The sequence below is a fragment of the Odocoileus virginianus genome, chromosome 3 (assembly GCF_023699985.2).
Source record: "Odocoileus virginianus isolate 20LAN1187 ecotype Illinois chromosome 3, Ovbor_1.2, whole genome shotgun sequence".
NCBI lineage: Eukaryota > Metazoa > Chordata > Mammalia > Artiodactyla > Cervidae > Odocoileus > Odocoileus virginianus.
The window spans coordinates 58,734,439-58,761,737 of record NC_069676.1 but is presented as its reverse complement, the minus strand read 5'-3'; the positions used below and the strand labels follow the sequence as shown (position 1 = coordinate 58,761,737).

The 27,299-nt window shown below is 45.8% G+C and overlaps 2 protein-coding genes and 1 long non-coding RNA gene across 4 annotated transcripts in view; 2 read left to right on the top strand and 1 right to left on the bottom strand.

Moving 5' to 3' along the window:
• The window catches only part of SLC36A3 (solute carrier family 36 member 3), a 61,653-nt gene extending 48,646 nt beyond the window's left edge, over positions 1-13,007 (top strand). Inside the window, exon 11 of the mRNA XM_070465671.1 lies at positions 12,843-13,007. Within this exon, the coding sequence (XP_070321772.1) occupies positions 12,843-12,927 (85 nt within the window). The 3' untranslated portion in view covers positions 12,928-13,007. The remainder of the gene's footprint in view (positions 1-12,842) is intronic.
• GM2A (ganglioside GM2 activator) lies at positions 473-15,789 on the bottom strand. Of its 2 annotated transcripts, none has more exons than XM_020898567.2 (4): positions 15,580-15,789; positions 9,896-10,048; positions 2,385-2,567; positions 473-2,046 (listed from the first exon to the last, which is right to left on the bottom strand). In XM_020898567.2, exons 1-4 carry the CDS (start codon positions 15,667-15,669, stop codon positions 1,891-1,893), a joined length of 582 nt encoding a protein of 193 aa, XP_020754226.2. In that variant the 5' UTR covers positions 15,670-15,789; the 3' UTR covers positions 473-1,890. The 2 variants fall into 2 exon arrangements, with proteins under 2 accessions (XP_020754226.2, XP_020754227.2); XM_020898568.2 differs by having other exon boundaries at positions 9,896-10,045.
• A 9,464-nt stretch (positions 15,790-25,253) lies between these two features.
• LOC139034433 (uncharacterized) lies at positions 25,254-27,025 on the top strand. The gene is made up of 3 exons (XR_011486937.1): positions 25,254-25,368; positions 26,073-26,201; positions 26,951-27,025. It is a non-coding gene; the product is annotated as an uncharacterized lncRNA (long non-coding RNA).
• Positions 27,026-27,299: the final 274 nt, after the last annotated feature.

The window sequence follows — 27,299 nt, the reverse complement described above, 5'->3', positions numbered from 1 at the left end:
TGGCTTTCCATTTGGCTCAGCACCATTGTTAAAAAGTTCACTTTGCTCTGAGATTTAAGATTCTCACCATTCGCCACCCCTCAACAAGACTTGGAGTAGCATCTGAGCCGAAAGCACAGCATACACAAAGACTAACCAAGCTACTGAACATCCTTCCGTGCAAGGATGTGAACTGAAATATATCTGTGAGAATAACGCCCAAAGATCCAGGAGGGGGAATAAAGGCTGGAGAGGCCATACTGTGAGGGGGCAGGTCAAAAAAGCAAACGAGGAAGCTGGGTGGTGCTGGGACAGAACGAAGCAGAGGTACTAAGCAGCACACAAGACAGAAACAGAAGAGTCAATCCCTGGCATTGCTTCAGCTCTCGTCCCGCTGCTATAAACTTCCAGCAGGAACAACCCAGTACACGAGCTCTGGAAATCCTGAGATGTGATCAGTGGGAAAAAATATGCAGCCACAACAAAGCAGGAATTCTCAGCAAGTCAAAAAGATTTATTACCATTCCAGGCTTCGTGTGAGCCCCGAACCTGAGGCTGGTCATAGGAGGACAGGATGATGAATAAACCCAGGCACCTGATATAAGTCCACCTCTCATCATGGATCCCTGCTCCACAGAATGGCTGCTGGTGGGGCCACCTCTTCAGGCTCTGCCTCCCTCACCCTGACAACACTCTGGGCCAGGGCAGGAGGTCCTGAGCTCCTAGCTCTGAGGCCACCTCACTCCCCCAGCATCAGAGGAGCCTGCCGGCTCAGGCACTATGGACTCGGCCCCACAGAAGGAGAAACAGTGCTGGAGTTGTCTCAAGGTTAAAAGGACAAGGCATGCGTGTTCTTACATCCAAGGCCACGAACTGGCCTCGCATGAGCCAGATTTTCCTACTGACAAGTCTGTTTGGCCCCTTCTGCCTGTGCAGTGTTTAAAAAAAAAAAAATTCACTGTCAATATTTAAAAATGGATTTCATATAAAAGTCTGGATTTCTGGCCTCTTGAGGGGAAAAATGTTGAGAATATTTGGTAATGCTGGGCCCACAGTCTCCTGTGGAACTCACTGGCAATAACTGGACATCAACTGCCCCTACAGACTGGAAGTACCCTTTCCAGCTCAGCCCAGCCTCCATATCCCTGATTAGAGCCCCAGCCCGAGATGGGGCAGCAGCTGCCTTAGATTGGTGCTGTTGTACAAAGGCAAGATATGCCTGGAAACAACATGCTTCTCGTGGCCCTCATCACTCACGGATGCCCCACGCTTTGCCCTGAAAGCACCTGAATTGGCAGACTCTCTTAAATACACAAAGCATTCTCAGTTGTTCTTCCACATGCCCTGCCTCTCCAGGATACACTATACCCCACTGTTAACTGGGCAAGTCTAGAAAAAGAACACTAAATTATAGAAGTTAACAGAGGAATAGATTTAGATCATCTCCTTCAGACCCTTCCTTGTAAGAGGGAGTGGAAGTAAAATGAAAACTGTTAGTACTTTCACTCTGCTTTTAGGTCAGTGACACACATAAAAAATCAATGAGAAAAATCATAAAGGTACTTCAGGAGACCAAGATTGGGTCACTCTGAACGTGGGGGTCATAAAACATGTTAGCCTCTTTAGAAAATGAGTTTAGAAAAGGAGTGAGGCTGAAAGTGCAGCAGCCACCCCAGTAGGTGTCCTGGGCTGTCAAAAACCACCAGGCTCACCCTCCCTTAGGTCAGGGCTGCTGGCCCACAGTTAAAAACTCTGTAGGTGGCATAAGATGACTTTCAGCAGGGGAACATCATCATTGTAGAAAAGGGCTTGAGGAAGGACAGAGAGTAGAATCTAGCCTTGACCAACGTAAGACAGAGGAAGGGGATGTCTTCCTCACACCCTCTTCATTCTGCAGTGGCAGGTGCCACCTTATTTGCCTTTAAGGGAGGCGGAGATATTGACACAAGCCAGTCGCTTCCCGCTGTTGCTCAGGATGGTCTGCAGGCGGTAGTTCCCTGTGCTGAGCCAGCTGGGCAACTCCAGGTCGGGCAGCATGAAGTCAGACTTGGGCAGTGAGTAGGCACCCTGTGGGAAAGCCAGTGGACTGCAGGTCAGTGGGAGCCTACAGACGGGACTCTCTCCTGGAGTGCCCTCTAAGTTTGCAGCTGCAAACTGCCCCTCTTCCCACTCTCCTAAGGGTCATGTAAAGCATGGAATGTGATAGCAGAAGGGCACTGGAGGTCAGATCGAGCATCAAGTTTCCCATTTCACAGATGGATAAACCGAGGCCCCCAAAAGGTAAGTGATTCAGGATAAATCGGGTCAATTTACACCCACAGATGTCCAGGTCTGTAAGAGAATGTCTCCCAGTGCCATGTCTCTACTCCAGTCATGCGGAAATGCTCTCCCCTCCCTGTACTTACTTCTTTGAAGGGACAGTGACAGGGAAGCCCATAGGTGTGCAGTGGTTCCGGGCAGGGTTCCTCAATGGGAATTAACATTTCAAGCATATTACAGAAGTTGTCATAGGTGCAGCTACCAATGTTGTCCACACATGGGATTTTGACCCAGAAGCCAGCTATGTGCTTCTCCACAGTTAATTCCACCTGGTGAGAGAGTTGGAGAAAATGTACAATTCCAAGGCAGATGAACCAGTTCCTCTGCCTCTTTCAGAGGTCAGCATTTTCTTTTAACACAGAGTTTTTAATTGGACGGGATCTTGGCAATACTCTGATCCAGAAATGACAATATTGTGGCACATGCCCCAATATTATCCTTTCCTGTGCCCACGGCAGACCATTAATAATCAAATGTGACTTTGTTTTCCCCCTGCACTGAACACACCATCTTAGCATTCTTTAGGTATGTACTATCCATTGGTTCAGAGAAGGTAATGGCAACCCACTCCAGTACTCTTGCCTGGAAAATCCCATGGACGGAGGAGCCTGGTAGGCTGTGGTCCATAGGGTCGCTAAGAGTCGGATATGACTGAATGACTTCTCTTTCCCTTTTCACTTTCATGCATTGGAGAAGGAAATGGCAACCCACTCCAGTGTCCTTGCCTGGAGAATCCCAGGGATGGGGGAGCCTAGTGGGCTGCCATCTGTGGGGTCGCACAGAGTTGGACACGACTGAAGCGACTTAGCAGCAGCAGCAGTATCCATTGGTTGAAGGTGAAATGCACTTTCATGTAACTGCTAATTGGCTAACTATGACATTGCTTCTAGACTTCCCTTCCGAGCCCAGTCTTGGCTTCAGAACCTTTTCCTTCCTAGGACCTCAGGCAGCTACCACCAGCTGACTAGAGTTGCTTACCAAAATGAAACCTATTTGCTATTCCTAGATCCTCTTTCCTCCATGCAGCCATAGAAGACAGAATTGAAAACAATAAGAATTTACAGGGAGATCACTTTGGGGGTTGGTATGAGGAAGATCTTAACAATCTTAGTGAGGTCACAAGGGATGGAACTACTTCAGGAAGAGGTGGGGTCCTAGACCCAACTGAGGAAGCTGGAGGACTTCCTGCACCCAGAGAGAAGCTGGGTGAGGAGACCTCCGAGTGCTACACACCTCCACACGACCATGATTCTGCTCCCCTTCTGGAGGCTGGGGCTGACCAGTTGTGCCTGGAATGCACTAAGCATTCACTAAGTACTAGCTGCCTAAGAGCCAAACAAGTTGTCCCTTAACCCCCAGGGTATCAGAGAAAACTGTCAGCAAAGGGCAGAAGTCTGATTCTCTGTGGGTGTTACGGCAGGAAATCACTCACAGTTGTAACATCACAGCATTCTATGAATCCCAGCCTCCAGGCTCACTTGATCCAGGACTTCCATTTCTAAGAGGCAAGTCCTAGACAGGCATTTATTTCCCTTGAGCCTGCAGGGCTCAGCCTGGCTCTCCAGGCTCTGGACTCAGCCACATGTCAGGACCCAGGTCCAGGACGGAGCAGTCCATGCACTGTGTATCCTGAGTGGACAGACTCAAACGTGCCTACTCCCGCTCTGCTGCCCCACATATTACCCCTCACCCCCAGTCACACACAGCCCCCACCCAGCCTAACTCTCTCATCTCCTGCCAAGCCTGCTTCAGTGAACCCTTTGCCTAGAAGAGCCAAGGGCTCGGAAGTGAATGCTACTTCAGCCACTTCCTAGTATGGTGTGTGCTTAGTCGTTCAGTTGTGTCTGACTCTTTGCAACCCTATGGACTGTAGTCCACCAGGCTCCTCGGTCCATGGGATTCTCTGTCTATGGGATTCTCCAGGCAAGAATACTGGGGTGGGTTGCCATGCCCTCCTCCAGGGGATCTTCCCAGCCTGGGGATTGAACCCAGGTCTTCCGTATTACAGGTGGATTCTTTACCATCTGAGACACCAGGGAAGCCCTAGTGTGGTACCCTTGGGGAATTTCTTCTGTCTCCATTCCCTCATCTACAAAATGGGATCTTTATAGAGTGTCAGCCTCTTGCAGGGTCCCACTGAGTGACACAATGCCTATCAAATAGCACACTGCCTGAAATCCAAAAATTCCTTCCTTTGGGACTTCTCTCCTCTTAGTCAGTACCATTCCTGGTTTTGCCAACATCCCAATGAAAATGGTTAAGCCAGTTCTGCCCTGAACAAGAACACCCAGGTAAGGGGATCACCAGGGACCAAGTCCTGCCTGGGCTCCTCCTTCAGGAGTGGAAGCCTATGGGGCTGCATCTACCAGGTGCTAGGTGTCCCCCAGCCAGGACAAGCATAGCACAGGAGGTACTTGGTGGGGGCGCCTGGAACTTAAGCAAAAACCAAGCCTGCTACTGCTATTGGGGGATCACAAACCATGACTGATTTTCCAGTCCTTGCTCTCAGTCTACCTGCTCATATGGCTCAGAAGAAAAAGCAATGAGAGTTCCCTGATGGTCCAGTGGTTAGGACTTGGTGCTTTCCAGTCATGCACCGGGTTCAGTCCCTGGTTGGGGAACTAAGATCTTGCAAGACACCCAGCGTGGCCAAAAAAAAGAGCAGGCAAGGCTGAGTAATAAGGGGACCATCAATCCCTCTAGTCCAGGACTTCCTTAGCACCTCCACAGCTCAACCTAAATAAACCCCTGTACCACAGGACCTGGCAACGCAGGAGAGACAGAGGCACTGGCAGGTAATGGAATCAGGATCTCCATACCCAACAGGGTGCTTGGGTAAGTCCCTTCCCCTCTCAGGCTTCTGCTCCATTTTGGCCATGGAATGTTTGGATGTCATGATCTTGAAAAGACCTACCAGATATGACATCCTAAGAGTAAAGTGTCCTGCAAGTTGAAAACAATGACTTTTCTCTTGGTTTCTTCTAGCTCAGGGATAGCAGCTGTAGGTAGAGACACACTGACTTGAAGAGGGGGCCATTTGATGAGACTGGGGAGAGGCACTTACACCTCAAACACAGGGCTCAGACAGAGGCACTGCAGGTACAAGACTTTAGAGAGAGAAGAAAGCTAACCCATCAGGCCTAAACACCACGTGTCTAAAAGCCTGAAATAAGTGTACATGCCAAATATGGTGGCAATTTACCACTCCTGAGGATGGGGAAACCAAGGTCTCAGACACTGGAACTTGAGAGCTCCAAGAAGGGAGTTCTAAATTATGCCAAACCCTGTGGAACACATCAAAAGAAAAAGGCATTCCTGGACAGACTCCAGTCTTGCCCATGGCTCATAGAATCTGGGGCATCTGACTTCTAAAAATTGCAGTAAGTTAGTTCAGTCAGTTGTGTCTGACTATTTGCGACTCCATGGACTACAGCACGCCAGGTTTCCCTGTCCATCACCAACTCCTGGAGCTTACTCAAAATCATGCCCATCAAGTCGGTGATGTCATCCAACCATCTCATCCTCTGTTGTCCCCTTCTCCTCCTGCCTTCAATCCTTCCCAGCATCAGGGTCTTTTCTAGTGAGTCAGTTCACATCAGGTGGCCAAAGTATTGAAGTTTCAACTTCAGCATCAGCCCTTACAATGAATATTCAGGACTGATTTCTTAAGGATGGACTGGTTGGATCTCCTTGCAGTCCAAGGGACTCTCAAGAGTCTTCTTCAACACCACAGCTTAAAAGCATCAATTCTTCAGTGCTCAGCTTTCTTTATAGTCCTACTCTCACATACATACATGACTACTGGAAAAACCAAAGCTTTGACTAGCAGTTGGCATCAAATTCATCCAGGTTCCAAGTGGAACTTTTGACTGAAGAAATTTTACTTCAGCAAGGACAAGGAGGAAGTGTCTCTCCTACCACTAGTAGGCTGCAGAGTCTGGACCAGTCACTGTTCTCTGGGTCCCAGTAACAAGGAGGGAAGTCATTGACCTTAAGAGCCCTTCAGGCTTAAGTCTGGGCAGCTCTCCTAGGCAGGGTTTCTGCTGATAAGAGGAAAGTCCTGAGGTACTCCCCTGGACTAAATTTCAAACACTAATTCTACTTCCCTGCCAGAAAGAGTAGAATAAGGAATAAGGAATAGAATAAAGAATAGTAGAATAAGGAAGCATTAGATAAGGACACCAACCTTGACCTGGGGCAAGTTACATCCTTCTCTGAGCCTCAGTGTCCCTTATCTGTAAAAAGAGGCTTATCACCTTTTCTCCAACAAAAGCACTGAGAGGCTTTCATTTAATAAGGAGTATGCATATACCCTATGCAAAGATAAAGGAACCAAATCAGAAGCATATACATTATATAAGAGAAACGTAGGAGAAAGGGAAAGGACAGTGGGAATCTGAGTCCAATTTTAAAAAGTTCAATGGCCCAAATTTATGACAGGTAATAAAGTACAGAGTTAACCATGGCTCAACTTAAAGTTTTTTGACTTTACAATGTGCAGAAGAAATACACATTCAGTAGGAACTGTACTTCTCATTTTGGAATTTGATCATTTTCAGGGCTAGCAATATACAGTACTATTCTGTCTCCTTGTGATGCTCAGCAGTGGCAGGAAGTCAGCTCCCAGTCAGCCATGTGATCACAAAAGCTGATGTACTTAAATCATTCTGCACCCAGACAACCATTCTGGCTTTCATTTCAGTACAGTATTCAATAAAGTATATGAGATATGCCATCAGTTCAGTTCAGTCACTTATCGTGTCCGACTCTTGACCCCATGGACTGCAGCACACCAGGCCTCCCTGTCCATCACCAACTCCTGGTGTTTACTTAAACTCATGTCCATTGAATTGGTGAATGAGATATGCAAGGCGATATCATAAAGTAGACTTGGTACTAGATGACTTTGCCTAACCATAGGCTAATACACATGTTCCAAGAATAGCTAAGGTAGGAGAAGCTAAGCTCTGATGTTATATAGCTTGGGTGTATTAGATGCATTTTTGACTTATGATGTTTTCAACTTATTATAGGTTTATCATACTGATTATATTCTTTGTAGCTGAAGATGGAGACACTCTATACAGTCAGCAAAAACAAGACCAGGTGCTGACTGTGGCTCAGACCATGAACTCCTTATTACAAAATTCAGACTTAAATTGAAGAACACAGAGGAAAATCACTAAGCCCATCAAATCCTTTATGATTATACAGTGGAAGTGACAAATAGATTCAAGGGATTAGATTTAACAGAGTGCCTACAGAACTATGGATGGAGGTTAGCAACACTGTACAGGAGGCAGTAATCAAAACCATCCTCAAAAAAAAAGAAATGAGAAAGGCAAAATGGTTGTCTGAGGAGGCCTTACACATAGTTGAGAAAAGAAGAGAAGTGAAAGGCAAAGGAGAAAAGGAAAGATATATCCATCTGATTGCAGAGTTCCAAAGAATAGCAAAGAGAGATAAGAAAGCTTTCCTCAGTGATCAATGCAAAGGAATAGGAAAACAATAGAATGGGAAAGACTAGAGATCTCTTCAAGAAAATTAGAGATACCAAGGGACTGTTTCATGCAAAGATAGGCACAATAAATGACAGAAATGGAACGGACCTAACAAAACCAGAAGATATTCAGAACAGGTGGCAAGGATACAAAGAAGAATCATACAAAAAAGATTTTATTGACCCAGATAACCACAATGGCACTGGACTGGAAAAAGTCAGTTTTCATTCCAGTCCCAAAGAAAGGCAATGCCAAAGAATGTTCAAACTACTGCACAATTGCATTCATCTCACATGCTAGCAAAGTAATGCTCAAAATTCTCCAAGCCAGGCTTCAACAGTACATGAACTATGAACTTCCAGATGTTCAAACTGGATTTAGAAAAGCCAGAGGAACCAGAGATCAATTTGCCAACATCCACTGGATCATCGAAAAAGCAAGAGAGTTCCAGAAAAACATCTATTTCTGCTTCATTGACTACACCAAAGCCTTTGACTGTGTGGATCACAATAAACTGTGGAAAATTCTGAAAGAGATGGGAATACCAGACCACCTGACCTGCCTCTTGAGAAATCTGTATGCAGGATAGGAAGCAACAGTTAGAACTGGACATGGAACAACAGACTGGTTCTAAATAGGAAAAGGAGTACATCAAGGCTGTATATTGTCACCTGCTTATTTAACTTATATGCAGAGTACATCATGAGAAATGCTGGGCTGGAAGAAGCACAAGCTGGAATCAAGATTGCTGGGAGAAATATCAATAACTTCAGATATGCAGATGATACCACCCTTATGGCAGAAAGTGAAGAAGAACTAAAGAGCCTCTTGATGAAAGTGAAAGAGCAGAGTGAAAAAGTTGGCTTAAAGCTCAACATTCAGAAAACTAAGATCATGGCATCCCATCCCATCACTTCATGGCAAATAGACGGAGAGACAGTGGAAACAGTGGCAGACTTTATTTTGCGGGGCTCCAAAATCACTGCAGATGGTGATTGCAGCCATGAAATAAAAAGATGCTTACTCCTTGGAAGAAAAGTTTTGACCAACCTAGACAGCATATTAAAAAGAAGAGACATTACTTTGCTGACAAAAGTCTGTCTAGTCAAGGCTATGGTTTTTCCAGTAGTCATGTATGGATGTGCGAGTTGGACTATAAAGAAAGCTGAAAGGTGAAGAATTGATGCTTTTGAACAGTGGTGTTGGAGAAGATTCTTGAGAGTCCCTTGGACAGCAAGGAGATCCAACCAGTCCATCCTAAAGGAAATCAGTCCTGAATGTTCATTGGAAGGACTGATGTTGAAGCTGAAACTCCAGTACTTTGGCTACCCGATTCGAAGTACTGACTCACTGGAAAAGACCCTGATGCTGGGAAAGATTGAAGATAGGAGAAGAAGGGGACAACAGAGGATGAGATGGTTGGATGGCATCACTGACTCAATGGACATGAGTTTGAGTAAACCCCGGGAGTTGGTGATGGACAGGGAGGCCTGGCATGCTGCAGTCCATGGAGTCACAAAGAGTCAGACACAACTGAGCGACTGAACTGAACTGACTGAATGTGTACTGAGCTGGTTCTGTGTGCCAGGCCCTGGGCAAAACACTCTCCATGTTACTAATTCAATAATAGCTCAGAAACATATGAGGTAGGGGCTGTGATTAACCAAGTCAAAGGGCAGTTTCAGGGACACAGATTCCAAATCAGAAAACCTTTTAAAAAGTCCAGTGGAAACGTGCCAGAATAGATCTGCACCAGGACAGGCTGAAGGCACATAAGCATATGGTATAAAGGTAGCAACGAGGAAAGGACTATGATATATAGAATTGCCATGGATACACAGAAAGCCTCTGTTGTTTTGTATGAAAACAAATAGCCTCCCCCAAAACAGGCAGCAGGCATGAATGAACTGGTTATTCTGAAACAAAAATACAAAAGGCAAACTTATGAAAGGACATTTAAACAAATCTATGTTGTTTTTGCTACTCTGGGATTCCAGGATTCCAAAAATATTAAGTTCCCTGAGTGTACCTGCCTCAGGGCCCTGCCCTTGGCCCACAGCACCTTCCTTCCAGTGCCTCCCTGACCCTGGGCTCACCTTCAGAGGATCACTGAGGACAGCACTGGTCTTGGCCTCAGCAGTGATGGTCAAGTTCCCCGGAATGGCAATGGGGTCAGGTTCCAGAGTCAGGCTGTTGATCACCGCAGGGTCCTTCCCTGCATCGCAGTTATCCCAGGAAAAGCTACCCTGCTGGGAGAGCCAAGGACAATATAGCAGCAAGGAAAGAAATAAGCTGACAAAAGGTTAGAAGAATTAACAGCGGTTACTGACTATGTGCCCATGGATGAGGTACCTAATGGCTCTGAGCTTCATCTGCAACTCCATATCTGTAAACCTAGGATAACTCTGGTCCTACCCATTTTGTCGGCAGGACTCAACTAAAAGACTTAAAAGACAATCTCCCAAATGTGTGCCATGAACTGTAGAGGACAATGTCACAGACCCTGAACTTCAGAATAGGAGACTAGCCATATCCACCTTCTCTGATCCCTCACCTCCCTATTCCACCCACCTCTCCTGCTAGTCTTGGCATCTTCTCAGAGGGAAGTTTTTGGAGGATTCACCTTTACAGCCCATGCCCAGAACCTGATTTATGTCACACCTCGGGCCCAATCCAGGACCAGGAACAATAAGGAACACAAAACAACGGGGAACATAACAGCATGGAACACCGCACCCTCAAGGAGGGACGGTTAATTCAGAGAGGGACTAGGACACACAAGAAAAGATCCCCAGGGGGCCACCTGTTGATGAACAATCCCTAGTGAACAAACTTCCCAATCTTAACCAGTGCATTTTTACTCCCATCCCACTGCTCATGCCCTGCCTGGTCCCACACCCCAAGTCATCCCCCTCCCCTCTGCTGAGCCATATCCTACTCCTCCTCCTCCACATCCCCCAAGAGGTCTCCGGATTCCTGACTCCACCATCATGTCCAACTGCAAATGACCACTGACTCCCCACCCACGGAACCCTGTCTGTAACCACACTCCCCACACCCTGCAGGCTCCACCCACCCACTCGCACTTTTCCCAGCCCCCTGTAGGCCATCTACAAGAGACTTTCAGTATTCCCCCCACGCACATCCCATCTTAGAAGGAAAACCTGCCAGTCCCCACATCCCCAAGTCAACCTCCATCATCAACGCAGCCACAGGGAGGTGGACCAGAAGACAATACCTAACAGAGGCTAGGCTGAGAAATTCTCTCTGCCTCCAATTTGGGGAGTGAGACAGAGGCAAAATCACTCAGAGGATTTTGGGCTTTGAGCTGTCATGGGGTCATAAACTTTAAGATGGAGCCAGAACACAGACTCATGACCAAGTCAAAGGGTCAAGAACTAAGGGCTCTGCTGGTCTGTAGAAAAGAGAACAGATAGAGTTGCCCCTTCCCCTGCCCCCTATCTAAATAGGCAGTGCAGGAGAGTAGCCAAGAACATGTTTTTAGAGTGAGACATGGGGTATATCAAGGCTTTAGTTAGTAGGCATGGCTTGAAATCCTAGCTTGACCACCATATCATGTGATTCTGTAGGCCAGTTTCCCCTTTGGAGCTGCAGTATCCTCATCTTTTAAGTGGAGTCATTTCTGCTTTCCTCTCAGACCGTGACACTCAGTGTGCAAGGGTGACAGCATGTAATACATAAAGCTCATAACCCAATGCCAGACACAAAGCATGAGTAGGTTCCCTAAATGACAGCCATTAGACATCCCAGCCCCTGCTTCCTGCCATTAGTTCCATGAGATTCCTTGTATACCTGGAATAAACCTCCCTTTACCTGAGCTTCCTGGAATGGGCTTCGGTTCCTTGGAATGAAGCATCAGACCATGACTAAGAAAGGCCTGATTCATCCCTGTGTTCCCCACAGCCCCTTAAGGTAGGTACCAACAAATGTTTCCTTCAGTGTTCATTCCACAGATATTTATGGAGCAATGATCACAGGCCCAGAGCCAAGTGCTATTCATAGAGGTAAACAATTAGAGATGTGCCTGCCCTGCAGTTAGGAGCTTACAGTCTAATGTAAATAAATATTACCCACTATGATCTCTGGGTGCCATAAATGAAACAAACAGAGGGTCATGTTAAGAGTAACAAAGGACTCACTCAAATAGGGTGCTGAGAAGGGAAAATCCTGTAAGATGAGGAGCCAGTCATGCATGTACTGAAAGAATGTTCAGGCAGAGGGAACACGAGCAAAGGTACATGCGCCCTGCGTTGGGAAGACACTCAACTGCTCTGGGCCCTACAAGGCCAGTGGGCTAGACGAGGCACCTAGATAAGGGTAGAATGGTGGCAGGGTCATTTAATAAATGCAAGACCTCATAGGTCATCCTCAGGAGGCTGGATTTCCTATAAATGCAATGGAATGCCATTGTAGGAGAGTGCCCTGCTCTGGTTTATGGTTGAGAATGGATTGCAGAGGGTCCTGTTTGGTAAGGGGAGACCAGTTAGAAGGCCAAAAGCAAATGAAAGAGTGCCTGGGACTAAGAGTTGGGCTGGAGAGTGGGTAGGCGGACTGGCCATTTTCTAGAGCTGCTTTCATAGATACCAAGGCAGCCTGACTCACCGTGAGGACTGATTCCAGGTTGAAGTGTCCAAAGTGTCCCGCTTCTCCTTCCCCCAGCCCCTGGGGAGACTTAACAAAGTGATTTCTTGATGACTGACTAGAGGCTTCTGTCATAATGAATTCCGCAGCCAAGTCCAGGCTCATCAGGAAAAGGAGGTATGATGCCTTAGCAGTGCCCACTGAGGGCAGACCTGGCACCAGATATCTGTCATCCCAGCCCAGCCTAACATATGGGAAGAAACAGCATATGGAAGAGGGCAAAGGTATAGCTGTGGATGCAGAAATATAGATGCAAGTCACAGACCTGGATTAAAACCACACTGCAGCCACTCTTGCTAGCTGAGAACAGGGGTAAGGTGATCTCTCTTGAGGCTCTTATTTTCTCATCTAATAAGTGGGCATAATTACATCTTCTCACAGGGCTACTCCAGTAAGTGAGACATTTGTAAACAGAAAGTATACAAGTTCTCCAGGTCCCAACTCCTCAACACTGTCACAGCCATGAAAACACACGACTGAGCAACTGTCACAGACCAGAGGAGATGGGGGCAACAGGACAACACATGCAACGTGGTACCCCAGACTAGATCCTAGTCCGAAAGAGGACATCAGTGGGAAAACTGGTAAAATCCAAATGTAAGTCTAAGAGTTTAGCTAGTGGTAATACTTTGGCCACCTCATGCAAAGAGTTGACTCATTGGAAAAGACCCTGATGCTGGGAGGGATTGGGGGCAGGAGGAGAAGGGGACGACAGAGGATGAGATGGCTGGATGACATCACTGACTCAACGGACATGAGTTTGAGTAAACTCCGGGAGTTGGTGATGGACAGGGAGGCCTGGTGTGCTGCAATTCACAGGGTCGCAAAGAGTCGGACACAACTGAACGACTGAATTGAACTGAACTGAACTGAACATACCTCTGTTGGATTCTCAGTCTTGACAAACGTACCATGGTAATGAATGTGTGAAAGTGAAGTCGCTCAGTTGTGTCCGACTCTCTGCGACCCCATGGACTGTAGCCTAGGCTCCTCTGTCCATGGGATTCTCCAGGCAAGAATACTGGAGTGGGTTGCCATTTCCTTCTCCAGGGGATCTTCCCGACCCAGGGATTGAACCCAGGTCTCCCGCATTATAGGCAGACTCTTTACCGTCTGAGCCACCAGGGAAGTCCAGTGCATGTGTACATGAGTACTAAATTGCTTCAGTCGTGTCCAACTCTGTGACCCCATGGACTGTAGCCTGCCAGGCTCCTCTGTCATGGGATTTTCCAGGCAAGAATACTGGAGTGGGTTGCCATGCCCTCCTCCAGGGGACCTTCCTGACCCAGGGATCAAACCTGCATCTCCTGCATTGACAGGTGGTTTCTTTACCACTGAGCCACCGGAGAAGCCCCACTGTGATAAAAAGATGTTAGCAGGGGAAACCAAGTGAGGGGTATGTGGGAACTCTATACTTTCTTTGCAACTTTTCTATAAGTCTAGAATTATTCCCCTAAAATAAGCTTATTAGGGGGAAAAAAGCATATGGCTTAACACACAGCACATAGTGTGTGCACAGTAAATGATATCAGACAGTATCAGAGAGTCTATTAAGCACCTATTGTATGCCCAACCTGGGAAAAGACTATCTCCCCTGTTATATAAGGCTCACCACAACCTAGGGCCATGAGACCCAGTTAATGCTAGAAGAGGAACTGAAACTCAAACTGGTTTCCTGATGCCCACTGCTTGTTGTCACCCCAAGCCTTCATGTGGCCCAGGGTCTCAGGGTCAGGGTTCCAAATCACATGAGCCCAGAGAAAACCCAGATGATAGAAGATAAGGATGGAAAGAAGTACCCCTTACTGTGGAATCTCAGATGAGCACCATCCTCCCTGGGCCTAGGTAAGGTGGGTTAACTCCCTGATGTCTCATGCCTCTCCAAAACTGCCAATCTAAGACACTCTGGTCTGAGATGGCATTCACAGTCAAGATATGCAGGAGAGCGGGGACACAGGGGAAGTTCCAGCCTTAGCTGGATTCCACCCCATAGTGGTCAGATCTGGAGCCCAGAGAAACATTCTCAACCTACACTCAGAGACTAACTGTGAATTCTCTGGGACAATAAAGCCAAGAGCTCTTTGCTCCTCCATTCAGTTGGCAAAATAGACCCTTTGCCCCTGGGGAGGGTGAGCACACTGGCTTCTATCACTTTCTGAGTTTAAGATTTAAGAGCTTTTCCATTCAGGGAAGCATTTCCCTTCATCCACAACCACTGAGAAAGGCAGGCTGGTATTATCAAGCCCATTTTACAGATGAGGAAACCAAGGCTTAAGGAACCCATGGATTAGAGACAGAGAAGGGATCAGAAGCAGAGCCTCCTAGTCCTATTCCTCTTTCCCCCATACCACCCTATTCCTGGCTCTGACAAGCATTTCCAAGCTGGTTGGAGGGAGGGTACCTAGGCTGGGCCTCTCTCTTTGATGCCAAAGATATCAAGTGTCTGACCCCTAGTTGTGCAGCAGAGGCCATGGAATTAGGCTTCTCAGAATGACAGAACTTCCCTTTCCCAAGGGTCTGGAGCATGTGACTGAGAAGACAAGGGGGAAATTTGTAGGTTGGAGCCTCTCCATGACTCACGCCCCGGAGCAGGGTTGCAGCTTGTTGCCAGAGGAGCAAGTCTGGACCTTCTGGCCTGAAGAGCCTCTCAGAACCACCCACCCACCAGAACAGGCAGCGCCTCAGAGAAGTACAGAGGGGAGCAGTTGGGTGCCAGGCCTTCTCATGGGGTAAAAGAGGGGACATGTAAATGGGGCTAAGCCTCTGGGCCTGGGAGTAGAGAATTGGTCTTGCAATTCTACAAAATTTCACTCAGACATTTGGAAAGAGGACAGGAGAGTACAGGAGACAGTGAGATTAATCCTTCCAAAACAGTCTGGAGCAGAGCAAGGCCTTACAGCCCACCCTCTGTCCAGATAGGGAAACCTAAACCCAACTGAAACGCGCAGAGAGAAAAAAGGACCCACTCAGAGTCCCACGATTAGTGACCTTGGGAAGTTCTACTGCAAAAAAGTAATTCTAGAGACCGGAGAGGCCACCTCCTTATCCCACCCTAAGCCGCACAGCCCGAGCTCGGCAGGGATGCTGGCAGCAGCCTCCTAAAGGAGAGAGCACTCACCCGGTTCTGGAGAATGCGTGCAGGAAGGGCTGGGCCGGCAAGAAGCAAGCCCAGAGAGATCAGGAAGGGAGCCTGCAACAGGGGGCTCATCGTAAAGGGTGGGTGCTCGCCTGGTTAACTGCAGGTTCGTGGAGGCGACGACTCTGTTAAATAGCTGCCCTTATTGGTTATGCAAAGCTGAATGCGGCCACTTCCCAATGTGCCCCGCCCCCTCCGGATCTGAGATTTCGGGGCCAGAGATTGGACAGAGCTCTCCCGGCCCCGCCCCCTAGAGGTTCCCCGTTTAGGCCCTCGCTTCACGCGTGGGCGTCAGGCCCCGCCTTCAGAGGATAAAGGCGGTGCCTGAGGAGGAAAGGGGCGGGGCTGGGGCGGGGCTGGGGCGGGGCTGTGGGCGGGGCGGGGCGGGGAATGAGCGCGCCACCGGAGGGAACTCGAGGGAGGGGCGGAACTTGACTGGAGTGGGCCAGACTGCGAGGGAGGGGCGGGGTTGTTGTTTTTGAACTCACCGCTGTTACCGTCACTGCTGGAAGCAACGTCGTATTTTCACATCCAAGTCTTTCTTGACAAAAATGTCTTGCTCCCTGTCTGTACTACGCTTCCCCATAGCCGCGTTGCAAATCACTGTCTTTTAAATAATTGTTATAATGATAACTAACAATTTATTAAGTGCTTTAATGCATACCAAGCACTGTAAAATAGGGACTCTATTTTTTTGCTCCATTTTACCACCGAAGAAACATACACGATAAGGTAAAGTTAGCTTTGCCAAGGTCACATGACTAAGAACTGATAGAGCAAGGATTCTGCTTATATATATCTCATCAGCCAAGATTTCCTTAAGCTATTACACTTTGTAGTTCAGATTCGATTTTTTAAAAAAGCAGTAAGTATACTATTCCTGCCAAATTACCACTAGAGTGTAAACTCCACAGGGGGTAAAACCATGGCTTATGGTCACTAATGTGTACCCAGTGCCTGACACACAATAGGCAATCAATCTTTATGGAATAAATGAACACATGAATAGAATTTAAAACAATCATCTTTTTAAAGAAATATTTTATTTTGGAATTAATTTTACATTACAGAGAAGTTGACAAAATAGCACAAAATTCTCTCCTAGTTTCCCCCATTGTTAACATTAAGATATAAGGGTATTTTTTATAAAAACTAAGAACTCACATTAATGTATTAACTAAGCTCCAGATTTCACCTAATCTTTTAATATGCTTCTGTAATTGCACACCTTCCTCCCATTCTGATAATCCCTTCCCTCTCTCATCTAGCATAACCTCTTCATTATACACAAGTGCAATTTCAGGCCCCCTGAGTGAGAGGCCTTGTCTAATGTCAAATGCATGCATTCTAAGTCACTTCAGTTGTGTCCAACTTTTTCTGACCCTGTGGACTGCATGTAGCCTGCCAGGCTCCTCTGTCCATGGGATTTTCCAGGCAAGAATACTGGAGTGGGTTGCCATGCCAAGGTATGGTATGTCATGCCATGCCTCCTCCAAGGGATCTTCCCAACCCAAGGATCGAACCCGAGTCTCCTGCAACTCCTGCATTGCAGGCAGAGTCTTGACCACTGAGCCACTGGGGAAGCTCCCAATGTCACACAGCAGGAACAAAACTAGAACACACTTCTCCTTCAGCCGTTCTCAAAGAGGTATAAGAGGTGTTCCTGGGACTGTGCTCCTTGGTGGACGCGTAGCTGGTGGATGCCCTGGAGCCTCACTAGGAAGCCAGAAGGGGGCTGCACAACTCCCTTCCAGCAGAACTGCTGCTTCCTCTTTGCACCTGTCAAGGCCCGACTATCCTATTATCCACTTGTATGGTCAGGCCCCATATGATGGCTCCTCTCTTGCTTCTGTATATCCCCTACCCAATCTGTCCCTGCCTCACCCTTACATTATCTGCATGATTATCTCCCCTTCCTAAAGTGAAAGTTATTTTATTTTAAATGTGTTTAATTTTATATTAGAATGAAGTTGGTTAACAATATTATGATAGCTTCAGGAGTAAAGCAGAGTGATTCAGTTATACATATATTGTATCCACGCCTTTTCAAAATCTTTTCCCATTTAGATTATAAGAGTATTAAGCAGAGTTCCCCTGCACTATACAGTAGGTCCTTGTTGATTATCCATTTTAAATATAGCAGTGTGTACATGTAAGTTCCAAACTACCCATCCCAGTCCCTGTAACAATAAGTTCTTTCTCTAAGTCTATGAATCTGTTTCTGTTTGGTAAATAAGTTCATTTGTATCATTTTTTTAAGATTTTGCATATAAGAGATATCATGAGATATTTCTCTTTTTCTATCTGACTTACTTCACTCAGTATGACAGTCTCTAGGTTCATTCATGTGTGCTGCAAATCGTTGTTTTTTAATGGTTAAGTAATATTCCCTTATGTATATGTATAAGGTGAAAGTTTAATCAGCAGTTACCTGCATGATGAGCTGGTGTGCATGTTCATGCTCAGTTGTGTCCTACTCTTTGCAACCCCATGGACTGTAGCCCACCAGGCTTCTCTGTCCATGGAATTTTCCAGGCAAGAGTACTGGAGTGGGTTTAAACCCATGTCTCCTTCCACTCCTGCACTGGCAGGCAGATTCCTTACCAATGAGCCACCTAGGAAGCCTGCGTGATCAAGCTAATAATGTTTCTAGTCTTCTAACCAGAACAGCTCCAGCCTGTTCAATCATCCACAGGAAACAGTGACTGCCTGCAAGGATTGCCTACCCAAAGAGCTGTGGGAGAGGTGAGTTACAAGTCCCCCTGGCATCCAAGGAGCCCTTTTGACATCATGTCCACTGCAACTAGTAGCCTCCTCCTCCCCTGTGTAGTGGGGATTGCAGCTATGTCATGCCTTCTGCAATTGGTACTCAGTGGGGGATTGTTCCAGGTCCTTTGCTCTGATTTATAAGATTCTCTGTCCAATAACTGATGTCTGTGTCTCTGACTCCTTCAGGGTTCCTTCTTCAGTCTCAGAGCTAGGCGATGGCAAGGATTCCAGGACTGCAGAGTGCAGCCCTAAACCATTTCCTTCCAGCTCCTAAAGACTCCATTCCCTCAGCCTCAGGCACACTCCTTCACACAAGATGTCAATCAGTTCAGTTCAGTCACTCAGTCATGTCTGACTCTTTGCGACCCCATGGACTGCAGCACGCCAGGCCTCCCTGTCCATAACCAACTCCTGGAGCTTGCTCAAACTCATTTCCATTGAGTCAGTGATGCCATCCAACCATCTCATCCTCTGTTGTCCCCTTCTTCTCCTGTCTTCAATCTTTCCCAGCATCAGAGTCTTTTCTACTGAGTCAGTTCTTCACATCAGGTGGCCAAAGAACTGAAGTTTCAGCTTCAACATCAGTCCTTCCAATGCATATTCAGGACTGATTTCCTTTATGATTAACCGGTTTGATCTCCTTGCAGTCCAAGAGACTCTCAAGAGTCTTCTCCAACACCACAGTTCAAAAGCATCAAATCTTTGGTGCTCAGCTTTCCTTATAGTCCAACTCTCACATCCATACATGACTACTGGAAAAACCATAGCTTTGACTAGACAGACCTCTTTTGGCAAAGTAATGTCTCTGCTTTTCAATATGCTGTCTAGTTTGGTCATAGCTTTTCTTCCAAGGAGCAAGTGTCTTTTAATTTCATGGCTGCGGTCACCATCTGCAGTGATTTTGGAGCCCAAGAAAATAAAGTCTGTCACTGTTTCCACTGCTTCCCCATCCATTTGCCATGAAGTGATGGGACCAGATGCCATGATCTTAACTTTTTGAATGTTGAGTTTTAAGCCAGCTTTTTCACTCTCCTCTTTCGCTTTGTTCAAGAGACTCTTTAGTTCCTCTTTGCTTTCTGCCATAAGGGTAGTGTCATCTGCATATCTGAGGTTATTGATATTTCTCCCAGCAATCTTGATTCCAGCTTGTGCTTCATCCAGCCCAGCATTTCACATGATGTACTCCACATATAAGTTAAATAAGCTGGGTGATGATATACAGCCTTAACTTAGTCCTTTCCCAATTTGTAACGAGTCTGTTATTCCATGTCTGATTCTAACTGTTGCTTCTTGACCTGCATACAGATTTCTCAGGAGGCAGGTAAGGTGGTCTGGAATTTCCATCTCTGTAAGAATTTTCCACAGTTTGTTAGATGTCAGTGGGGTCTTGGGCAATTAAAGGCCAAATCTCCTGGCCACCTAGGAGACCTCTCAATGAAAAAACAGGCACATACCTTGGGGATTAGAGTGCCTAACATCTCCACCTGAAGGGCTTTGGATACAATTGTGGAAGTCCAGAGACACAGAGACTGGAAATAAAACAAACCTTGCTTCCTGTAGAACAACTCAAAGGTGTCTACTTAAAAGAAAAAGTGCACAATGTGAGAGTTTCAAGTTAAGCTTTATTGGAGGCAAAATGAGGACTACAGTCCGTGGTACAGCACCTCAGATAACTCTGAGAAACTGCTCCAAAGAAGCAGCAGGGAAGGTCAGTATATATGAGATTTTGGTGAAGGGGGAATACATGCAGTCATGCACATATCTTTCCAGAAGATTTCTGCTAGTCTCCTGAAGCTTTTGCTAGTCATAAGAAACAGTCATCGCCATGAAGGATTTTACTGCTTTTCTAGATGTGAGGAGGTACAAGAAGAGGAGTGTGAAAAGGCTAGCTTAAAACTCAGTGTTGAAAAAAACTGAGATCATGGCATTTGGTCCCATCATGTCATGGCTAATAGAAGGGGAAAAAGTGGAAGCAGTGACAGATTTTCTCCTCTTGGGTTCTAAAATCATGGCAGATGGTGACAGCAGCCATGAAATTAGAAGACATTTGCTTCTTGGAAGGAAAGCTATGAAAAACCTAGACAGTGTATTAAAAAGCAAAGGTCTGTCTCAGATCAGTTCAATCGCTCAGTTGTGTCCAACTCTTTGCGACCCCATGAACCGCAGCATGCCAGGCCTCCCTGTCCATCACCAACACCCGGAGTTTACTCAAACTCACGTCCATTGAGTCAGTGATGCCATGCAACCATTTCATCCTCTGTTGTCCCCTTCTCCTCCTGCCCTCAATCTTTCCCAGCATCAGAGTCTTTTCCAGTGAATCAGCTCTTCAATCAGGTGGCCAAAGTATTGCAGTTTCAGCTTCAACATCAGTCCTTCCAATAAATATTCAGAACTGATTTCCTTTAGGATGGACTGGTTGGATCTCCCTGCTGAACAAGGGACTCTCAAGAGTCTTCTCCAACACCACAGTTCAAAAGCATCAATTCTTCGCCACTCAGTTTTCTTTATAGTCCAACTCTGACATCCATACATGACCACTGGAAAAACCATAGCCTTGACCAGAAGGACCTTTGTTGACAAAGTAATGTCTTTTCTTTTTAATATGCTGTCTAGGTTGGCCATAACTTTCCTTCCAAGGAGCAAGCATCTTTTAATTTCATGGCTGCAATCACCATCTGCAGTGATTTTGGAGCCCAGAAAAATAAAGTCAGCCACTGTTTCCACTGTTTCCCCATCTATTTGCCATGAAGTGATGGGATGGGATGCCATGATCTTAGTTTTCTGAATGTTGAGCTTTAAGCCACCTTTTTCACTCTCCTCTTTCATTTTCATCAAGAGGCTCTTTAGTTCTTCTTCACTTCCTGTCATAAGGGAGGTATCATCTGCAAATCTGAGGTTATTGATATTTCTCCCAGCAATCTTGATTCCAGCTTGTGCTTCTTCCAGCCCAGCGTTTCTCATGATGTACTCTGCATATAAATTAAATAAGCAGGTGACAATATAGAGCCTTGATGTACTCCTTTTCCTATTTGGAACCAGTGTGTTATTCCATGTCCAGCTCTAACTGTTGCTTCCTGTCCTACATACAGATTTCTCAAGAGGCAGGTCAGATGGTCTGGTATTCCCATCTCTTTCAGAATTTTCCACAGTTTATTGTGATCCACACAAGTCAAAGACTTTGGTGTAGTCAATACAGCAGAAATATATGTTTTTCTGGAACTATCTTGCTTTTTCGATGATCCAGTGGATGTTGGCAAATTGATCTCTGGTTCCTCTGCCTTTTCTAAAACCAGTTTGAACATCTGGAAGTTCATGGTTCACGTATTGCTGAAGCCTGGCTTGGAGAATTTTGAGCATTACTTTACTAGCGTATGAAAGATGAGTGCAGTTGTGCAGTAGTTTGAGCATTCTTTGGCCCTGCCTTTCTTCGGGATTGGAATGAAAAGGTCTGTCTAGTCAAAGCTATTATTGTCTTTCCAGTAGTCGTGTATGGATGTGAGAGTTGGACCATAAAGAAAGCAGAGAGCCGAAGAATTGAGGCTTTGTAACCATGCTGCTGTAGAAGACTCTTGAGAGTTCCTTGGACAGCAAGGAGATCAAACCAGTCAAACTAAAGGAAATCAACCCTGAATATTCATTGGAAGGACTGATGTTGAAGCTGAAGCTCAATACTTTGACTACCTGATGCAAAGAGCCAACTTATTAGAAAAGACTGTGATGCTGGGAAAGATTGAAGGCAGAAGAAGAGGGTGACAGAGGATGAGATGGTTGGATGGCATCACCGATTCAATGGACTTGAATTTGGGCAAACTCCAGGAGATAGTGAGGGACAGAGAGGCCTGGCGTACTGCAGTCCATTTGGGTCACAAAGAGTCAGACTTGACTTAGTGACTGAACAACAACGACAAAGAACTGGGTTCATAAAATCAGCTTCTGGAGATATGTAACTCTCTGACGACCTGTCCTGCCAGTCTCCCCCTCCCCTCACCATCCCACCCCATTCCTGATCTCCATTCTAAACTCTTTTCAGAGTGTGTTGAAGGTCAGAGGCACATGATTTAATCCTTGTTGAGGTAGATGTCCAGTGCCAATTTGATAAAGTATGACCTTGTTGTGCACGTACCCTGAGGAGCTAGGACCCTGGTTCATCACTAAACTGTTGTTTTTCTTTGTTTTTCCTTTGTTGTTGCATTCCCTCTCTTTCCTGATTAGTAACTGATTAAATCTGCCCTTTGGGAACTCAGGGAAGGTCTAGTAGACTAACGTCATTTCTCTATAGATAAGAAATGGAAAACATGGAAAGGTTTTTATACCCAGGAATATCCTGGAGGGTCCTGCTCATTTTCAGATTTAGTGAGGAATGCTGCTGCTGCTGCTGCTAAGTCGTTTCAGTCGTGTCCGACTCTGTGTGACCCCATAGACGGCAGCTCACCAGGCTCCCCCGTCCCTGGGATTCTCCAGGCAAGAACACTGGAGTGGGTTGCCATTTCCTTCTCCACTGCATGAAAGTGAAAAGTGAAAGTGAAGTCACTCAGTCGTGTCTGACTCTTTGCGACCCCATGGACTGCAGCCTACCAGGTTCCTCCGTCCATGGGATTCTCCTGGCAAAAGTACTGGAGTGGGATGCCATTGCCTTCTTCGAGTGAGGAATGCTTACCTCCTCAAATTCATGATAGTGTGAAGAGGTCACAGACAGCAACACAAGCCTCAAGCATCATTTGTCTATGTGGTGTTTCTTAGAATTTTTGCTTTTTTTTTTTTAATTGAAGTATAGTTGGTTTACAATGTTGTATTAGTTTCTGGTGTGTAGCAAAGTGATTCAGATGCACACTCACACATACGTGTGTATACATATACATGTTTGTATTCTTTTTCATTCTTTTATCATTTATTGCAAGATACTGAATAGAGTTCCCAGTGCTACATATACAGTAGGACCTTGTTATTTACCTGTTTTATATATAGTAATGTGTATACTTGGTTGCCAGTGTATATACTAAGCAAGTGGTTTCTCATTAAATTATGTATTTCCAGCTTTCCTGAAAAACTCAGAGAATTTGAAAACACTTCTGTGCATTCCCACAGGGCGATAGTCCATTGAAACTGAGTTGTCCTTGATGGGGTTCTGCAGTCTCCACAGCCCCTATAGGCCCTGTGACTCTCACTTTTGTTACCACCTGGTTATGAGAGGGACAGAGTGAAGGGACAAAGTAGGTGATTAAACAGTTATTTGCACTAGGGGATTTTAAGTAGAAAAAATATGGGAGACCCCTGGAAGTTAGTGATTACTCAAGAAAGCAGATTTGCTTAACCACAAAACCAAGCAGGCTTGCTTAGCAACATAGCCATACAGTAGACGCAGGATACATGCCCCCAAACAACAAAACAATGGTAACATGAGACCCATATGCCTCCCAGTGAGCTCAGTAAGTTAATGATCCCTAGGACATGCTCTCTGCACACATAAAAAAACAATAATTTGTGGCCCTAGTTTAACCATGTAGGGACAAAAAACTCTCCCGCCCAATCTGGAGGAGGATCTGATGATGGAAACGTGACATCTACTCAAGAAAAACAAAGCTCTTCTCCCCTCCCCACTTTTCCTTTAATTATAAAACTGTAGCCCAATAAGTTCTTGGGGCATGGCACTCCCACAACCACCCACTTGAAAGCCTCACAGCAGTACTATTCTAATGAGTCATTTCTTATTTATCATTGCGCCTCTCAATGAATTCTTTTCTGCTCTACGACATAAAGGAATGTGGTACTGGAGCTCTTTGGAGCCCCTGAAATGACATCACAATGGTTTCAGTCTCTGTGAGGTTCAATCCCAAATTTAGCCTGGACCTCTGGTTTTAAACCAGTTAGAACTGGACATGGAACAGACTAGTTACAAATCAGGAAAAGAGTACGTCAAGCTGTATATTGTCACCCTGCTTATTTAACTTATATGCAGAGTACATCATGAGAAACGCTGGGCTGGATGAAGCACAAGCTGGAATCAAGATTGCTGGGAGAAATATCAATAACCTCAGATATGCAGATGACACCTCCCTTATGACAGGAAGTGAAGAAGAACTAAAGAGCCTCTTGATGAAAGTGAAAGAGGAGAGTGAAAAAGGTGGCTTAAAGCTCAACATTCAGAAAACTAAGATCATGGCATCCCATCCCATCACTTCATGGCAAATAGATGGGGAAATAGTGGAAACAGTGGCTGACTTTATTTTTCTGGGCTCCAAAATCACTGCAGATGGTGATTGCAGCCATGAAATTAAAAGATGCTTGCTCCTTGGAAGGAAAGTTATGGCCAACCTAGACAGCATATTAAAAAGAAAAGACATTACTTTGTCAACAAAGGTCCGTCTAGTCAAAGCTATGTTTTTTCCAGTAGTCATGAATGGATGTGAGAGTTGGACTATAAAGAAAGCTGAGTGCCCGAGAATTGATGCTTTTGAACTGTGGTGCTGGAGAAGACTCTTGAGAGTCCCTTGTTCAGCAGGGAGATCCAACCAGTCCATCCTAAAGGAAACCAGTCCTGAATATTCATTGGAAGGACTGATGTTGAAGCTGAAACTGCAATACTTTGGCCACCTGATGTGAAGAGCTGACTCACTGGAAAAGACCCTGATGCTGGGAAAGATTGAGGGCAGGAGGAGAAGGGGACAACAGAGGATGAGATGGTTGGATGGAATCACTGACTCAATGGACATGAGTTTGAGTAAACTCTGGGAGTTGGTGATGGACAGGGAGGCCTGGCATGCTGCGGTTCATGGGGTCGCAGAGAGTCAGACACGACTGACCAACTGAACTGAGCCGAACTGGTTTTAAGTCTTGATTATTCTTATTATTAAATTCTTTAAAAATTTTTTAAAAAGGTAAAATCATAACTCTCATACAGATGTGAAATGAGCCTGCTGTAGTGATTTATTTTTAACTCCTTTAATTCAGGAACCTGTGAGACGTTACAGCCAGTGTAAAGGAGAGTTCAAAGAACAAACATAAGTATGTATCACAAATTGAGATAAAAGTACATATGGAGGCAAAATTAGCCTCTTCCATAGTGGGGGAGAGAAGTCAGTTTAACAAGTCACAGGACAAAAATGACTGTCTATAGGCAAAGATTATTTTCCGTTGCTCTGGGTATCTACATCTTCAGTCAGCTCTTCGCATCAGGTGGCCAAAGTATTGGAGCTTCAGCTTCAGCATCAGTCCTTCCAATGAATATTCAGGGTTGATTTTCTTTAGGATTGACTGTTTTGATCATGTGATTCTCAATGCTTTCTATACACTGGAATCACCAGGAGAGCCTTAAGCAAACCACCTGGGAGCCTAGGCCCAGGCTGCACCCCAGCGTGGGACCCAGGCAGCAACATTTTTTTAAAGTGACCCCCAGATGATTCCTAGGTGCAGCCAACTTAAGAGAACTACTGGACAAAAGCAGCTTTTCTCTAATGGTGATAAACATGCACAATACCTGAGATCTCATTAAAATGCAGATTATGCTGCAGCAGGTCTGAGTAGAGCCCAAGAATCTCTGTTTCTAAGAAGCTGCTGATGAGGCCAAGAGACCACAGGGTAGCAAGGGTCAGGACCAGACACTGTCTCCGCCCCTGAGTTGTAGGGGTGGGATACAGATGGAATCTCTATTTCCTCCCAAGAAAGGCGTCTGGTGAACTTATTTCCTCCTCCTCTGTTTACCGAAACAGAGCAGAAAGGACAAAGCCTCAGCTGTTGCCAGATTCTCACTCTACACCTCATTGCCCTGCTACATGTCGAGGCAGGATGGATTCCATGATGTCTGAAGGTCAATGCAGATGCAGCACCCTTTGGTTCAGGTGAAGTGTCTGGCTCCAGTGAGCTCCCCAAGGGGAGCTGGGTGGATTCAGGCAGTCTGGCCTAAAGCCTATTCTTTAAACAGCTCTCCTCAACCTTTCCTACCCTTCCTCCCGACTCCTTCCCTACCCCTTCACTAGCCTCCAAAGTGGCTCTCAAGATAGTTTGAATTAAACAGACCTTGGCTGTTTTTGCCAGTAAACTTCCAACCAAGGACAACCCCACTGACTTATGAGGAAGGAGGGCAATGCCTAACTGAGGGGGAGAGTATTGGGAACTTTGTCGCTTCTAACAGCTTGAGACATGGACTCAGGGACAGGGTCACAGTGTGACAGATTTCAGGTGGGCAGCACCTTGGTCAAAACTCCTTCATGTGTGCCTTTACAATGGAAATTGAGTCCCCCTAAAACTGAACTCCCTCTCTATCCAAAACTTTATTCTCTTTCTTGCCCTCTCTGACCTCAAGCCTGTACTAACTGAACACTAATCAACAAGAGTCAGATAACTAAAATTGCTGTTGTCAATAACATGTTTATGTACCCAAATTACTATTGTAGATATCATTATTAATGTACAAACTCAGGTTGTTTTTCGAGGGGCAAGATGAGCTAATAGACCCCCAAGTCATGGATCACCTGGCTCAAGAATTATAAACCAGAGATATCCTGACCTCCTGAAATTACGATTAAGAAATGTCACAGAAATGTCACAAGGATAATTAATGCCAACCTCTTTGTTCCTCCCCTTACAGAAACCTCTAATCAGTGACTGCACTGGAGTGAATCTCTGAGGCCTGTCTCCCAGTTCCCTACTGTGACACCCTGCAGTAAGTGTTGTTCTTTTCTTCACTACCACCCCATGTCAGTACATTGGCTTTCCTGCACATTGGAGGAGCAGATCTGAATTGGTTTGGGTAATATTAATAACAGTTTCCAAAGATTTCATCAGCTATCTAATTCATTCATTCATTCAACAAGCATCTGCTGGGCAGATCAATGCCAGTGTCCTAACCCTGGGATGCAATCCGCCAGCACTCAGTGTACGCACTTCTTTTTTTTTTTTTTTCTTTATTTTTATTAGTTGGAGGCTAATTGCTTTAC

What these genes read in the sequence shown, in the direction of transcription:
- GM2A (XM_020898567.2), bottom strand. Translation starts at nt 15,669, where the DNA reads ATGAGCCCCCTGTTGCAGGCTCCCTTCCTGATCTCTCTGGGCTTGCTT. An exon ending in CACGCATTCTCCAGAACCGG is followed by an intron (nt 10,049 to 15,579) that starts GTGAGTGCTCTC and finishes TGGCTCTCCCAG; the next exon opens with CAGGGTAGCTTTTCCTGGGA. An exon ending in GTCACTGTCCCTTCAAAGAA is followed by an intron (nt 2,047 to 2,384) that starts GTAAGTACAGGG and finishes GCTTTCCCACAG; the next exon opens with GGTGCCTACTCACTGCCCAA.